Source organism: Trachypithecus francoisi, unplaced genomic scaffold (assembly GCF_009764315.1).
Source record: "Trachypithecus francoisi isolate TF-2019V2 unplaced genomic scaffold, Tfra_2.0 Lachesis_group3, whole genome shotgun sequence".
Taxonomy (NCBI): domain Eukaryota; kingdom Metazoa; phylum Chordata; class Mammalia; order Primates; family Cercopithecidae; genus Trachypithecus; species Trachypithecus francoisi.
Genome location: NW_022681468.1, coordinates 34,515,907 through 34,533,362, shown reverse-complemented (window position 1 = coordinate 34,533,362; position 17,456 = coordinate 34,515,907). Strand labels below are relative to the sequence as shown.

The window sequence follows — 17,456 nt, the reverse complement described above, 5'->3', positions numbered from 1 at the left end:
AAATGGCAGGAGCCCATAGCCCTAACCTCCAGGATAGATCTATAGTAAAGACAAACCATTCAAGGAAAACATTCTGCAGGACTTACATTTTTTGCTAAGTCATCCTTTTAGGGGAAGTCAAAGTTCTAGTCAACATGGTAGCTAGGAAGGCATTTGTGGTCATGGAAACCTTATGGGTACTGAGAAGCTGAGCATGAGTTCAACTAAGTTGTTAGGGATGGAAGACATAGACCTGGGCACTGTTCTACTCTTGCACAATACTACCTATTTTCTTGAGCTCCCATTCAAGCCCCATGGTCATTTTTGCCACTGATAAGTTAGCCACTCTGGCAGGGTTGCAACTTACACAGTTTTCATGATAACTGGATTCTCACTCCTTTTTTTACAGAATGGATGTGATAACCTGATAACCTACACAGTCATGAGTGACCAACCCACCCACTTGGTTCCCCATCCTCATTCCTCCATTCCTAGCCCTTAAGGTAGCCAGGAAAGCATGGGAGCAAATGCCCTCACCAGGGACCTGGTGCTCAGCAGCCTCTCTGGTGGCTCACACCTCTTGCTGCTGCTCTGTGCATGCTCCAAAGCTGCTTTTTGCATGTGGCTGCTGAGCTCTCACCTACTAAGCTCACTGCTTTCCTTATGCTGCCAGCAACCACAAAACCTGGGAATACTTTCAAGATGGGACTTTAATGTTCTTTCCTTTTCTTTCTTCCACTTGTCTGGTATCCATTTGCAAACAGCGCTCCTGTTATCTCCAGGTAAGAGGTGTCTTGCCCCCCTCTTTTCTTTCCACTTCTTGCCGGTGCCATTATTTGGTTTAAGACCAATGTCCTTTGATTTATTGAATAAGAACTGCAGGCTCAAGTTAACCTGACAATTTCTCCCAAGGACTGGGAGATTTATTTTCCCACATGAAGCAATTATGAGAAAGCAATTGTGAGGAAGGCAATTCCTTGAGCATCACTTCTGTCTGTGAATGTGGGTAAAAGCATAGCTGATCCTCTCTGGGACCAGGAAGAGAAATTAAGCTTACCAAGGAGATGGTGGGTCATAGACTTCTCCTGAGTCTTAATTCATCTGCCATCTCATGTTGTGGGGGAAGAGACAGTGAGATTCAGAGCTGGAATCTCCTAACGTAATTGTGATAGGATTTGAAAAAAAAAATGCTTTAATCCCAAGGGCTCCAGGGAAAATCACCAAACCTGCTGTGAGAATAGGAAAAGCAATTTTTAAATAATCTGGAATTTTACCAGTCCTGGAGCTCTTCCATCTCATCACAGCAGAGGCTTAAATTGCTAGAATTTTGGTTCATTTGTCATTGACCCTTAAAGTCCTATGTACCATGAACAAGATGAATTAGGATAGGGGGTTGGGGCAGTGTTCTGGCTGGAAATATAAATTTTAGAGAATTTAGTTTGGAGAGATTCTCGTGCAGAATCTAGATGCTGTAGAGGACATGCACCTACTTTGAGAGTATGCTTGCGTGAGTGGAAACCAATCATAAACAACATTCAACTTCCTGAGCAGATATGAAAGCATTTTCAGCATGTCTAGCAATACTATAACTCTTTGTGCAAGCAGAGAGGCCTACACAAGACAGTTTCAGTATATTTTAAAAGAACATCTTACATTTCATCAGTTCTTTGAACACAGAAAAAAAATGTTAAGGTCACTTAAGAGGCAAAACATCTTACAGAGTTCATTGGTATTCAAAGTCACCTACAGGCTACATCCTGGGTTCAGGAAGGGGTGGTGTACATAGTAAGGACATTTGCCTTCTGGGAGCCTTAAACAAAAAAAAAAATGTAGGTAACTCCTACATTTTTATTTTGTGGAGAAAACACAATCACTCCAGCTTCCTTGGCTTTTTGCTTCTTTTTTATACCAACAAGATAAGGGCTATCCCCAACCCTCTGTTCTTCACTCTTCTCCCAGGGTATTGATTTCCTAGCACTGGGTTTTTCTTCTCTACTTCACTCATCCTCTTGCCTGTGAAGGTATGTAAGCCTTCTTTGTTCCAACTGTTTCCTCCACCCTACCCCACATATATGCATAACAAAGATTGTGATTTAATTTAAGTTTCTTTCTACTTTTAACATATTTGCAAACATCAATAGAAGCTAAAATGGGAAAAAGGAAATGTTTCTTTTCCTAGCTCTTTCAATCTGCAAATCTTTAATTTAGGAGCACTTGATTAGCCTTTCAACTCGTTGGAAACCTCAAATCCTGGTTTTAATTTTCCTAGGTGGACAGGCAAACGTGATTAATGTGCCTGGTGGTGAAAGACAGAGAGTGAATATGTTCATTCTGAGCCACCCTCCCAAGCTCAGGCACCTTGCAGGAAGAGCACTAGCTGCATCACTCTGCAGAGTGTTCACAACGTCCTATTCTTGCCTGGCCTGGCAAGCTCTTTGTCCTTTCAATATTTGTTCAATCTTCCATCCTATTCATGTTCTATCTCTCTCTCCCCTTCCAGCCTCTCTTCCTGTTCCTAGAACTGAGAGTTTATTTACTCAGTCTGAATATCTAGATCACCTGCCATTTATTCTTTTTACTTGAAATTCTGAGGAGTCACATAAACAAGTGATCAGAATCACTATGGTCCTCTGAATTGGAGACTTATAATTCTCTCAAGAAATAAACAAAATTTGAATTTAAAGGAATGATCATGACAAAAATAGAAAAAGGCAGGAATTATTGCCAAACCAAGAAACTAGAAACTAGAATTAACTTAAAGGCGTGTGACTCAATCAATTAACAAATATATACCGAGAGCCTCTGTGGGACTGTGGGAGATCCAAAGATAAAGGACTGGTTATTTGCCAGTGGGATTTTTTGCAGAAAGCTAGATGGAAAAACTGACTGTCACCACAGGGGTGGACAGGTCAGTAAGTAGATCAATATCCTGCCAGATGGATATGGTGCTAGATTGATAGGTGGACAAGGGGTTAGACAGGTACCTTTATATGTCACTGGAGAGCTCATTATATTGGTATAAAGTTATTGTGTCACATGTAAAGTATGACATGGGGGAATTGAGGAGGAAGGAGTGGAATAAAACTGTCACTGCTAAGATAGGCATTGTGATATGGTGCTTAAACCTGCAAGTAAAGGAAAAGTAATGGAATCTGTGTGTGTTTTTCTAAGAGCTTTTTCCCAGAGTAGCTTGCAGTCTGGCTTCTAGGGTTGCTGACCTCATAGCCAGAACCCTAGATTCACCCAGATTTACCTTCATAATTAACTAATCAGAGACTCAAATTCAATAGCCTAAATGAAGTCAGGCTGCTAGAGGATGTCTGCTGACTTGGAAATATGCAGAAAGACATGGATCCTTGAGAAAAACATTGTTTCCAAAAGTGGCCACCAGCATGAGAGGAAGGACAGCACCACGGACAGCTCCCAGACATTTTAGGACTGCCTTCTGTGTTTGGTGCCGGAAACACTGAGCAAAACAGCGAGCTCAGGAAGTCTCCTCACACTCTCATACCATCTTCCGGCAGGCCAACTAAGAAAATTCTTACATAAAATATAAGGCTCTCTGTTTGGTAACTTAAACCCTTGGCTTATAGACTTTTCAGTGAATTTCTTTCCTTGCAAACTCGAGAGCTGGAGTCTCATGACTCCCCTTGCTTCACCAATTACCCAGCTAGAGAGAAAAGACCTTCTTGGCCTCTGACCCATTTTGTCCTTGAGATTATCCAAGGACTACAGGATTCCCCTGGGAGGTTTACTGTGTGGAATGAAAACAATTAAGGAGCTGAATAAAAGAATTAATTGCTTGTGAGAATGTGGACTTGGATGGGAAGATGTTTAAATGAGCTCTGAAAGAAACAAGCTGCCAAGAGCAATTTTCAAATCAAAGGGGAATAAAAAGATTCAATCTCTATATCACTCTAATCCAGAAAACATGTCTTCATGGAGAAGTGGTCTTAAAATGGACTCACCAGCCAAAATGGAAAAAAAAAAAAAAAAAAAAAAAAACTGTTCAACATGAGAAGGGACTATTGGTAAATGAGTCAAGATGCTGTGAAACCAGTAGACATTTCCGTGGAATAAATGTGCTTCTGCACCTTCAAGAACTCTTACAGGAAGTGGTTGAACAAACAGGCCCAACAGTTCAAAATAGTTCAGAGTCAAAACACTTGCCCTTTCTTCCCAGTTCCCCAACATCTCACTGAATGTCTTGAGAACTTCACTTGATGCTATTTCTCAGGAGACCTTTGGATCAGGTTGTCCACCCACATATAAAAGAGAAAGAGGAATGCTTATCCCAGCCTGCAAGGCACATTCTCATGGTCTGATTATAAAGTGTTTAGTACTTCATAAAAAGAGGCACTAAAAATATATATAAATTCCCCATTCCCAAGAGTTACTTGCTTTGTACCCACTGCCCATGTCTAATACTCTGAGCTGTATCCTTTCAGGGAATGGAAAAGGTGTTAAAGTGAGTCCAATTTTGTTTTGTTGCAGAGTTGACAGACAGGAAGCTGACTATGGAGGAAGAAGAGGCCAAGAGGATAGCAGAGATGGGAAAGCCAGTATTGGGTGAACACCCCAAACTAGAAGTCATCATCGAAGAGTCCTATGAGTTCAAGGTCAGGCAAACAGTGAGGTCTAATTGAATAATAAATAAATTAAAGTGGGAGGCAGAAGACCTGGGGTGTTTTTTTCCACTTACACTAGTGAATATGTGAAGTTGAAACTGAACAAATCACTTACTCACCCCAGGTCTCAGTTTCTCCATTTGTAACATGAAACAAATAGTGCTGGCCATTTGTATGCGAGGAATATTGTGAGGAAACATAGCATAGAATGTGAAATAAGTGGTCTAGAAAGTCCTGAGATGTATTATCACTACTGTTTAACTGTATTTTTAAAGCAAAAATATTAAAACTCACTACTACAGGGCAAAATATATTAACATCATTATTATTATTCTTTATTGTATTACTCTAAATAGCCAATTTCAAAAGTCACAACCAGGCCAGGGAGTGAGGGAATCACACCTGTAATCTCAGCACTTTGGGAGGCCGAGGTGGGAGGATCCCTTGTGCCTAGGAGTTTGAGACCAGCCTGGGCAACATAGGGAGACCCTATCTCTACAAAAAATAAAACAAAATGAAGATCAGCTTGGCATGGTTGTACATGCCTGTGGTCCCAGCTACTCAGGAGGCTGAAGTGGGAGGATGGCTTAGGTCCAGGAGGTTGAGGCTGCAATGAGCCATGATTGCACCACTGCACTCCAGCCTGGGTGATAGAGTGAGACCCTGTCTCAAACAACACAAAACAAAAAGATTACAACCAAAAACAAAGGGAAATAGAAGGATTGACTCAAAAGAGATCGCCCAAGGCCATTCCATGCATAACTGTCAGAACACCCTGGAGACAGGGCATCTTTCATTCCTTTGAAGAACCAGACTCCTCATTGGTTCTGAGCATTCTAACCTCATGGTTCCAAGTTTTTCTCTTCCTAACAGACTACGGTGGACAAACTGATCAAGAAGACAAACCTGGCCTTGGTTGTGGGGACCCATTCCTGGAGGGACCAGTTCATGGAGGCCATCACCGTCAGTGCAGGTGAGAAGCGTCTCAGGCTGGCCTTGCTGGGAGAAGCAGGCAACCTCTAAGAAGGAAGCGTAAAGCCACGTTAACAGTCGGCCAGTCCCTGGGCAGGCCTATGTGTTCAGTCTTCCCAGCTCTAGTCCTAGGTGCCTACTGCCTCACTGGATCACTTTGGAAAAGAACCGTGGCGTAACTGAAAAACATGACTATCTCTGGTTTCAAATCCTTGCTCTGCTGTGTGAAGTGGAACAATGTGCCCTCTCTGACCTCAATGTCCTCATCCCAAAGGGGAACTACTGCTACCTTTCTCAGAAAGGTAGAAAAGTACAGAGTCTTGTATAAAATCCAAACTCAATATATTCTGATTTCTGTCTTTCTTCCTTTTCTTTTGTTTGGTCCCCCTCTTCTGTAAAATGTGGGACAATTCTGATTTAGAGATGTGGGAGTTAGGAGTTTATAAAATGTGTTGCATCAACTGTCCAACAAAACACCCTGGATGATTCCAAACCCCTCCCTCGGCATTTACTGACAGGCTCCCTCAGTAACGACCCACAGCACAGCCAGGAGTCCCAGCAGCCTGTGGGGACTGCTGGTTGGAACAAGGACGGAAAGGGTCTCCCAACCACCGTCACTATCACCTCAGCACCACTGAGGCCTCCTTGCACTGCCGAGCACTACTGGCCTTGTATTTTATTGAGAGGCTTTGTTGTCATAGCAACCCACAGGGTCATATCCCCAAGGCCCCAGAGCCAGAGCAAAAGGACAGCCAGGAAGAGAGGTTTGCTGCTGCTGCTGCCCCACTTTTCTCATTGCCTGCTTTAGATCTTTCTAGCTCCCCCTCTGATGACCTGACTGTGCCCCTTTGAGACAATACACGGAATATAGGCCACATCATCTACCCCGCTCCTTTTACAAAGGAGGGGCCTGGGGTTCAGAAATAAGAGATTATTTACCCCAGCTTACAGATTTTCTTCATGGCAAAGCTGGAATGAGAACCCAAGTGTTCTGACTCCTGTTCTTTCAAAACCCGGCTTCTACCGGTTATGCCAAAACATGACAGAGGTTGCCATTGGCAAGGCACAGGCATGCCTCAGCACACCCTCCCCTCCAAGGCTGCTGAGTGGACAACTCTGCCCACATTCCTGGCAAGGACAATCAAGGCCCATCCTGCTCTTTCCCATGAGATATTTGGAGGATGGCACTGGCTCTGCAATATATTCTCATGACCTGGAATGACAGCCATTCCTCAGGGGACAGATAATAACCAGAACCACAATGGTTATTGCAGCAGTCAAGTCAGAAAATTTGAGAGGAGCCCTGCTGGTGTCCAGTGAAGAGTGGCCATGCTGAACTGATTTCACTTTTCTTTGCCTAGACGACAAAATGCAGCCTGTACGTTCTCCTTTCTTTCTTTTTTTAAAATTATATTTTAAGTTCTGGGGTACATGTGCAGAACATGCAGTTTTGTTACGTAGGTATACACGTGCCATGGTGGTTTGCTGTACCCATCAACCCGTCATCTACATTACATATTTCTCCTAATGCTATACCTCCCCTAGTCCCCACTCCCTGACAGGCCCTGGTGTGTGATGTTCCCCTCCCTGTGTCCATGTGTTCTCATTGTTCAGCTCCCATTTATGAGTGAGAATATGTGGTGTTTGGTTTTCTGTTCTTGAGTAAGTTTGCTGAGAATGATGGTTTGCATCCTCCTTTCTTTCTGCTCCACTGTCTTGTCCGTCTTAATCTCCTTCTTTGTTTTCTTCCTTATTCCCTGGCCCTCTCTCTCCCACTCTGCCTTGGTGCCCTGCATTCAAACTGACCGATGAGGCATACCAAATTGTTTCCCAACTATTTTCTGGCATCCTGGCCCTGGCCCCCGTCAGCTGCCCGGAAGACAGCTGGAGTCCCCTTCTAGCGGATGATGCCTGTGGTGCAGGTTGGGCTTGACTTCCTTGTGAATGATTATCTGACCTCACTACCCTTTCTCTTGCCTGTTTATCTTGCCTCCAGCAGGGGATGAGGATGAGGATGAATCCGGGGAGGAGAGGCTGCCCTCCTGCTTTGACTACGTCATGCACTTCCTGACAGTCTTCTGGAAGGTGCTGTTTGCCTGTGTGCCCCCCACAGAGTATTGCCACGGCTGGGCCTGCTTCGCCGTCTCCATCCTCATCATCGGCATGCTCACCGCCATCATTGGGGACCTGGCCTCGCACTTCGGCTGCACCATTGGTCTCAAGGATTCAGTCACAGCTGTTGTTTTCGTGGCATTTGGCACCTCTGTCCCAGGTGAGAGTGAGAGGTGCTTGAATTTGCAAAGAGGATTTTACCTGGTTCAAAGGACCACTGGACTCCATCTGATTATCTTCCATACCATCTCAGATCTGAACTTAACAGAGCCTCTGCCCTTAAAGTGCACAAAAGTCAATCAGAGATAACTAATGACATTAGTAATGACAGCTAATATTTCTTGAGCACTTTCAATGTGACAGACACTATGTGTGTTCAGCAATTTACACGTTTACATTTTCTCCCTGTAATGTTTCCCAAAGCCCTATTAAATATACTAAGTTATTATCCCTACTTCACAGACAAAGAAACTGAGGCCCACAGAGGTTAAGCTACATGCCCAAGTAAGTGGTCCAATTTCTTAACCTCCACATTATGTGAATAGGTGCAAACAGTGAAATTAAAAGAATGTAGATATTGTTCTCCTTCTATTTACCTCTGGTGATCTCTGAGAGGTTAAAGATTAGCCAACTCAAAGATATCAAAGGAGAAATGCCCGCATACATTCTTGGCCTCCTCTACTTGGAAGGACACTGTGAGTACAAAGCATCTCCTAGCAGAACAGGCAAAGGAAGCTCCACAGCTTTTATCTTTTTATAGGATGAATTACATACTTTTTCTTTTTCTTAGGAACACTCAGAGACAAACAAAAAGGAGCAGACATTCCTTTATTCGTTGAATAAATATTTACTAAGCACGTACTATGCCTGTTACAGTATTGTGCTAGTTTTTGGGACTATAGCGAAAGGCAAGATACACATGCTTCCTTCTCCACGTGGAGTTTATAATCTAGTGAAGGAGATAACACTCAACTACTATAATTTAAGTTATCTTGTTAAATCTTAAGAAGAAAAAGAAAAGGTACTGCATAAGGACGGAAGCTGGGCCTGAATGTAAGAGTTAGCAGGTAGAGAGGGGCTGCACTAGCCCAGGTTCTTTACTAAATTTAGTTAGGGGCTTTGGGGCCTCTGAACTCTGAACTTCTGCCAGGGAGCTGGCATCCCAATTGCCCCAGAAAGAAACAGAGCGCATCCTCCTGCAGGAGGTTAGGCTAAATCTCACCAGACAGGACTCTTCTGGCTGGACCAAGAGAAATCTTTCCTGTACCAAGCAAATATATCCTTCAAGACAGTAGCTGAATTCACATCAAATTCTAGGAAAACCTCTTTCCAAAACCCCAGTGCAGGCCAGTGGGATTATTTGTCCATTAGTGATGCAAGAGATTTAGCTATCGTGGAAATGCATCAGGAGGTTGGAAATTAGATGGATGATCCCGGGAAGGCCTGTGGATGAGATGCCCTGTGATCTCTGTTCTCCAAGCCTTGGGGAACCTGAACTGTCAGAGGGGAGGGAGGAAATATGGGGGAAAGCATAGAGGTGGGAAGAAATATCAGAGGATCAGAAGCAAACGACGACGACAACAACAACAACAAAAACAAACAAAAAAACAAGGCCATAGGCAAGACAGGGTAAGAGATTTTCTCTGGGAGATCTAAAAAAAATGGCAATAATGAAGCAAACCAGGCAGCTATCTTTGGGCAGCTCCAAGTCCTTGCAATTGGCCAAGACAACAGCTAACAGCATTTGAGGCTTTAAGAAGGTTATCCTGTGATCCACTCATCTGATTTAGTGGCTTTGGCTGAAGTTCTTTGGATATAGTTGATGGTATGGAAAAGGTCCTTAACTGAGGGCTTTAGGGTCAAGTCTCTTGCTAACATCCTATGTGACCTTGGGTAAATTATTTGACCCTTATTTTTACCTGTAAAATAAAAGGATTGGGCTAGATGTCTCTGACAGTCCTCCCTATAGCTACAATCTGTACCAAGATCTAAAGTCAAACACCCTGCAAGGCCCTGTGATACACATAAAAACCACAAAGACAGAGCCCCGTCTTCCTTGAATCCACAGTTCACCCTGCATGTCACCACCATGCTTCCCCAGTGTGTCCTCTGTCCCCAAAATCCAGTACCTCGCCCAGTGCTGAGTCAGTAGGCATTGCTCAATAACTGTTGGTGGTTTGTGAATAAATGCCCCATATGACAGTTAAAATCAGGCATCTACTCCAAGCAGCTTCCCACGGTGTCAAGGTTCCCTGGGGAGATATTATGGGATGGCAAACTTCCCTTACCGAAAAAGTAGTCAAAGGAGAACAATAAGCCCACTCAGTAAATATCAGAACTGGAAAGCCCTTCAGAACCTTTTAGATCACTGCAGATGAGGGATGGGAATCCCAGACTAGGGATGTGACCTACCCAGAGCCGCACGGCTTGCTTGTGGCAGAGCTAGGAGGTAGGAGTGGCCCCCTAGCCCTTGTCTCTCATTCCTAGGCTCAGCCCACCAGCTCAAGCTGCTTTTTGGGCATACTGGAAGACAGACCTTGCACACCTTAGCCTCCTGCCAGCTCCCATGTGTCTCTGTCCTTTTCCAGATACGTTTGCCAGCAAAGCTGCTGCCCTCCAGGATGTATATGCAGACGCCTCCATTGGCAACGTGACGGGCAGCAACGCCGTCAACGTCTTCCTGGGCATTGGCCTGGCCTGGTCCGTGGCTGCCATCTACTGGGCTCTGCAGGGACAGGAGTTCCACGTATCAGCTGGCACGCTGGCCTTCTCCGTCACCCTCTTCACCATCTTTGCATTTGTCTGCATCAGCGTGCTCTTGTACCGACGGCGGCCACACCTGGGAGGGGAGCTTGGTGGCCCCCGTGGCTGCAAGCTCGCCACGACATGGCTCTTTGTAAGCCTGTGGCTCCTCTACATACTCTTTGCCACACTAGAGGCCTATTGCTACATTAAGGGGTTCTGAGCCGCAGAACAGAGCCTCCGACAGGGCAGGCCTAGGACTTCTCCTAAGAGAAGGGCACTTCCCCACCAGTGACCTCTCCAGGCTGCGTTGTCCTAGAGAGGCAGCATCAGGACCCAAGCCCCAGGAACTTCACCCAACTTAGGCCCTGGCAATGAACTGAAAGGGCAAAGTCTTAATCAATCAAACAATGGAGGAATCACCGACTTTACACAGTGTTTAATTAAATACAAACAAACAACAGCAACAAATCCACCTCCACCCCATCTCCTCCTCGTATCCCTGACCCAAAGCAAAGGTCAGAGCCTTTCACCTCCTTCTGATTATTCCACCTTCTGATTATTCCTTTGCCTCTCATTTCTTTGGAGGCAGGGTTTCTCCTCTCTGCCCAATTTCATATGTCCCTATTATCTCACTCAGCTGATAAGACGTGAAAATGAGTCACACTCATGTGGCTAGGGTGGGGTTCTTTTTTCATTGTAGTCATTATTGTGGTTGCTTTCATTTTGCCATTAGGTTTTGCTTATTATTTTGTTTTGTCTTTTTTTTTTTTTTTTTTTTTTCTGAAGTGAGTGAAAAAGGTGCCACGAAGGAATTACAGGTCTGAGCCAACAGAGAGAAACATGAATTTTCAGACACATGCTCTCCCACCACCCCTTGGCTCCATCAAGATCCAGTTCCCCATCTCACTGTTTTCTCTGAGTTCTTGGGAGGAGTGATGGCGTTGGGGTAGAAATAAGCTCACTCACCCATGCAGGGTACTAAAGATCTTACAGGAGCTTCAACTGGAGCAGGAGGAGCTTTTTATACTTATGTTGAATCAAGTCAAATACAAAAAGCAATTGTCCCTCTTTGCCCAAGTCTTTCCAGTTCTGTGTGTCTTATTGTGTCCATGTCCACTTGTGTATCCTTCTGCAGGAAGACCCACCAAGTAGGAGAGATGGGACAAAAATAGGAATGGTGTGTGATGACAAAGGGCTACTGGAAGAACAAAAGGGATTCAGCCCTTCTTAGTATCTTTGACTTTGTACCTGAGGCAGGAGAAAAGAGCTATCCAACCAGTGAGAGATTTAAGTGAAAAGTTTGTATTTTAAATGTCAGTGTGCCTGAGAAATGTCACCTTCACCACTCTCTTGCTTCCTAATGCTCTATACAAAGAGGGCTGACTATATTTCTTGAAGTAGTGTAAAAACTTAGAGATTTTATAAGAGAACAAGGGGCTCCCTTCACCTCTCCTGGTCCCTCAGTTCACATAGGAAAGCATTTTTACAAGACAGGAACTGGAATTCCTCATTTCTCCCACGTTCCTGCTTGTTTTTAAACTTCATGAAGCTCTTTTTCCAGCCTATGGGGTAGTTCTTGATCCAGTAAGAGGAATCTTAGTTGTCATCATCCTGTGGAGCCTGAGTTTTTAGAGAAAGAGATCTCTGTGCCCTACAGACCTTTTCCCAACAAATGTGGGAAGGACCTGGCTTTAACACACACACACATACACGCAAATAAACAGACATAAGATGTCATCACGAAACTGCCCACGGATCTTTAGGCTTTCTGCATTGACATAAATACATTTTCTAAGGGGGGGAGAAATTGAAAAACACCTGTTAATTTTAAACACATTTTTTAAGAAAAAAATAACTAAAAAAGAAACAGTGCTCATGTCATAAGCTATGTTGACAGTTGCCAGTGGAAATGTTGGGTTGGTTCAAAAAAAAATAAAAGCTATACTTATATCTCTCTACATACAGCTTGCTTCTCCCTGTGTTTCTTCAGTGGAAGGTCCAGGGGGCCACAGTGGGCTTCTTCTGAGGAGACGTGACTCGGGTCAAGGTGTCACCACCCCTCACACTCAGGTGCCAATGTGTCAAACCTTGTCTATTTTAAGCAAAAGTACTTCAGGAAAAAGCCACTTGTCAAAACCTGAACTTTGCGAAGTTGGAAGATGTAAGTAGTAGTAAGAGCTGTGGTAGTTATGGAGGAAGGAGGTTTCTGTATCAGAAAGGCATTAGCCGTGCCAGACTCCAGCTAGGAAAACAATGCCCTGAACCTATTACCAACAGACATGTCTTCACTCATTCATTTATTCATCATTCATTCAACAAACAATTTAGGAGCATGTCGAATATATTGAATGACACTCTGGTGATACAAAGAAGAGCAAGACATAGTTCCTGACCTCAAGAAACTCACACTTTAGGCTGGGCATGGTGGCTCATGCCTGTAATCCCAGCACTTTGGGAGGCAGAGGCAGGTGGATTGCTTGAGGTCAGGAGTTCAAGACAAGCCTGGCTAACAGGTCTACTAAAAATTTTAAAAGTTAGCCAGGCATGGTGGCACATGCCTGTAATCCCAGTCACTCAGAAGGCTGAGGCACAATAATTGCTTGAACCCAGGAGACAGAAGTTGTAGTGAGCTGAGATTGTGCCACGGCACTCCAGCCTAGGCGACAGAGCAAGACTGTCTAAAACAAAACAAAACAAACAAAAATCTCACAGTCTACATGAGGGAAGTGATCCAGAAGCCCACTAAACCTGTTCAAAGAACGGGGCAATGCTGCGAAGGCCTGGTGGGGGGATCTTGTGGAACCCAAGGCAGGAGGCACAGCCGCCAGGCCGTAGGAGCCTGAAAGCCATCAGGAACTGAGCCCACTCTCCCCACCTTCCCCAGGCCACCTGGTCTCTCTCACCCTTGCTTCCTTCTGCCCATTGGGCCCATCTTCTTCTTTTATCTCCCAAGGTGCTTCCTCTGATTTATTTTCTTACACACAGCCCAGCACAGTCACCAGCCCTGACATTATATCATGATCTCACAGCTTTGGTCACCACAATGAACTGGAACTTCCCTCTTTTCCTCTGAGTGCAAATTCTCAATCGAGAGAATATGGCCAACTCTCCATCTCCAGAGGGCCATTCTGAGAAGGCAGAATCCTTTGTAGAAGGCAGTCACAGTGTTGGGGTGCCTGTGGATTGGGTGCTTTGTGTCAAATGTTCACTCTTGGTACAAACAACCCAGGTGAGGAGACGAGGGTGATGATCACATTGTAGGTACTATTGCCCCTTCGGAAAGCCAAGTGATGGGAAGGGGTTTATGATGCATGTGGACACCAAAGTGCAAATGCTAATGGCAGTCCTATGCCCTGAGCACTCTAAAAGTGACCTAAACAGAGTGCCATGGGAACACAATGGAAGGAAACATTAACTCAGCCTGGAAGAATTGGGAAAGACTTCACAGAGAATGTAACAGGTAAGTAGGATCTCGAAGGAAGATGAAATCATGATTTACTTTGGTGAGGGGCTTCATATTGAAGGATGGACAAAAAGTGAACAGCACATTCAAAGGCGCATGCGTAAAGCATGACATGGCACAGTCATGGAATGGCAGCAGTCAGCATGGCTAGGATAGAAGTCAAGAGGAAGGCTAAGGGTAGGTGGATCCTAACTGTGGCCCCACTGTGCCCTCTGCTGAGGTTTAGAAGTTGTCTGCAATAGGGTCCTGGGCTTAAACTTATGGCCAAAAATGGGGCTGAGAAAGCAGCATCAGGAACACAATTCCTACCATGGAAGCTGAGAACGAGATGTCAATGGGATTTGTGAGTGTAACAGATTAGCACAAAAAGCAGGCAGGGAAAGAGGTTGGACTAAAAGCCTCATTCAGTTTTTTTGCCAGTCACTAAGTTAAAAATGAAAAAAAAAAGTCTTTTAGCAGATTAAATGGTAGATACAAAATCACAAAATCCATTTGTGCCCATCATCACTACCATTTTCTGAGTCCTTTCTGGGTTATCCAGGTGTTAGGCTTTGTCAAAACAGGAGATGGAATGAACAATAGGAGGAGAGTTGAGGAACGCATCCCAGGAATCTGAAGCCCTGGGTACTAGTTTAGATGCCCCCACTAACAATCTCTCTTCTCTTTGGATCCATCTTCTCTCTGGATCACAATTTCCTGAACTATAAGTGAGGTTTTCATAAAAGACCTCTGAAGCCAATTACTTCTAGCTTTAATATTGTGGTCCTAGAATATACACAAAAGCAGTGTGTGTGTGCGTGTGCACACATGCATGCACACGTGCATGCACACACTCAAACTGCCCAGCTACCTTAATTGACATATCATTGCAGATGCCCCTTTGCAACTCCTTGGCCCTATGGCCTGTGTATTAGTCAATATGAAGAAGACGTTGTTAGCCATTGTGCATGTGTTCATTTTCAGCACTTCTTACTGATAGCCACAACATGCCCACCTCTTTGGCTCATTTATCATTAAGGCAATGGTAGCTGCTGTAATAAACAAACCCCAATATTTCAATGCCTTAGCAGGATAAAATTTTATTTCTCACTCCTGTAATAATCCAATAAAGATGTTCTTGGTCAGCAGGTGGCTTTCATCCATGTGATGATTCAGGGACTCAGTTTCCTTCTATTTTGTAACTCTGTCAGCCTCTGGGGCCCTGGAGTGTTCTTCGTCTAGCAGTAGATGGAACAAAAATTAGAAAAAGCTCACACACACTTCTGACTACCTTGGTTTTGAAGTAGTACTCATTACTTTCACTCATATTCTTTTATTAGTAAAAGCTGGTCACTTCAACCTACTCACATGCAACGGAGACTAGGAGATATTATCCTTGTCAGGGCAGCCACTTCCCACTGACCATTCTATACTGCAAAAGGATGAAATGTGTTTGAATGTTTGCCTCTGCCACACTCCCCTTTGTGATTAAAGATAGATATTTTTACTATCGATGGCCAAGAGCAATCTGACCTATGTCTATGTGGATTTTTGTGGTTTACAAAAAGCCTTTCATATACATGTGTTTGAGTCTGATAAGAACCACAAGTGGTAGATACCCTTATTTTATCAACGAAGTTCTGAGAGGTTAGATGATTTCCCAGGAGAATGCAGATAGTAAGAGGCAGACACAAACACAGGTTTTCTGATTCCAAATTCAAGCTCTTCCCAGAATATTATGAACCCTTGCGACAAACACCAGAACAAAGAATGAGACTTAGAGGAAGCTGGATCTAGCCAGCGACAGAATGTTCCCTAGAGAGGCAGCCAGGGTCCGGGGAGGGAAGGCGAGAGAAGTCAGTCAGCAACCGGTTCTCTCACCCTCCCACAGTTCCCTCCACCTCTCCTTTGTCTCCATTCTAACTAAGCTAGGCGCTTCCTCTGGGGGCACCTGAATGGTCGATGTGCCAGTAAAAGCCAAGGGCAGACTGATGGAAATTTCCAAAAGAGAAATGTAACTGTGATAAGGTGATTTGGATTAAGGAGCCTGATTACAATTTTTGATGGAGTGTCATCTGGCCCCAGGGAGGGGGGTGATTCAAAAGACATCTTCTCGGCAAAGGGAATTCAAAAAAGACTCCTGGAACATGGCCCTGGTAGGTGTGTCATATGGCATTTATTTTCAGGAAGGAACAAAGGAGAGGGGAAGTCAAACTGACTTTGTGAAAACTAAGATCAGCCTTTACTAGTAAACTTGAAGGTAATTCATTATTCTCTCTTTTCTTTTTTCTTACACTTTTACTGAAATGTAACCAACAAATAAAAATTATATATATTTGAGGTCTACAATACGATGTTTTGATATTTGTTTACTTTGTGGAATGGTCACCACAATCAAACTGGTTAGCATATCTGTCACCTCATATAGTTGCCCTTTTTTTGTGATGAGACTACTTAGGATCTATTCTCTTAGCAAATTTCAAGTACTCAACACATTGTCATTAACTATAGTCACCATGCTGGACATTAGGTCTCCAGAACTTGTTCCTCTTATAACCGCAGGTGTGTACTCTTTGAGCAACAGCTTCCTCTCTCCCCGACCCATCCCCTGATAGCCACCCTTCTACACTCTGTGTCTATGGGTTCCAACTTTTGTAGATTCCACGTATAAGTGAAATCATGCTGTAGTTGTGTTTTCTGTGTCTGGCGTATTTCACGTAGCATAATGTCTTACAGCTTCATCCATGTTGTCACAAGTGGCAGAATTTCTTTCTTTTCTAAGGCCAATTAATACTCCATTATATGCATATTGTGTGTGTGTGCATATATACATACGTACACATACACACACACACTACAACTTCTCTACTCATTCATCCATCGACAGACAATTGGGTTATTTCCAAATCTTAGCTATTCTGAAGAATGCCGCATTGAACATGCATATACAGATATCTCTTCGAGATGGTGATTTCATTTGCTTTGAATATATTCCCAGAAATGGGATTGCATCATTCTTCCTTAAAAATCTGGAAAGGAGGTGTAGCCCAAGGTAAACTATTCTGGTACCTCAAATCTTTAGATTCTGATTTCTAATCTTAGTCCTTTCTGCTGTTTCTCAAGCTCTTTCTAGCTTCTACCTCAGCAAAAACACAATGGGAGTGGTTGTCATTCTGTCATCTTTACAAACTGCAAATTACATCGGTGGGATTGCTTCTACAGTGCATGATAACTGTTGTTTTTTGTTTGTTTGTTTTTGTTTTTGTTTTTTGCTATGATCATCACCTCTGACTGAGTCCTTACTCAATCAATTTCTCCTTCCATGACTATGGGGCAGGCGTTAAAACCTGGTGGCCAGCAGACTTGATGTGCTTGATTCCTACAGTGCTTTTTCAAAACTGGAATAGTTGTCAATGTTTTAAAACAGAAACATGTTGTATAAAAATCTGGATTCTCTGGCCACACTGGGTGGGCATTCCTATGAGGCCACAAATCCAGTGGAGCTGCTAAGTGGCCACCCTATCTATGTACACAGTGTTTACTCTCTCAGTTTGCTAAAGTTCTTACCCAACCCATGT

At 43.8% G+C, this 17,456-nt stretch overlaps 1 protein-coding gene across 6 annotated transcripts in view; it reads left to right on the top strand.

The window, feature by feature from the left end:
• SLC8A3 (solute carrier family 8 member A3) overlaps positions 1-12,399 on the top strand; it is a 142,883-nt gene extending 130,484 nt beyond the window's left edge. For 4 of the 6 annotated variants that reach the window (XM_033187576.1, XM_033187578.1, XM_033187575.1 and 1 more), the window contains 4 exons: positions 4,474-4,598; positions 5,481-5,580; positions 7,576-7,851; positions 10,280-12,399. In XM_033187576.1, coding sequence (XP_033043467.1) covers positions 4,474-4,598; positions 5,481-5,580; positions 7,576-7,851; positions 10,280-10,656 — 878 coding nt within the window. In that variant the 3' untranslated portion in view covers positions 10,657-12,399. The remainder of the gene's footprint in view (positions 1-4,473; positions 4,599-5,480; positions 5,581-7,575; positions 7,852-10,279) is intronic. The other 2 variants (XM_033187579.1, XM_033187580.1) reach the window with 1 other exon arrangement.
• Positions 12,400-17,456: the final 5,057 nt, after the last annotated feature.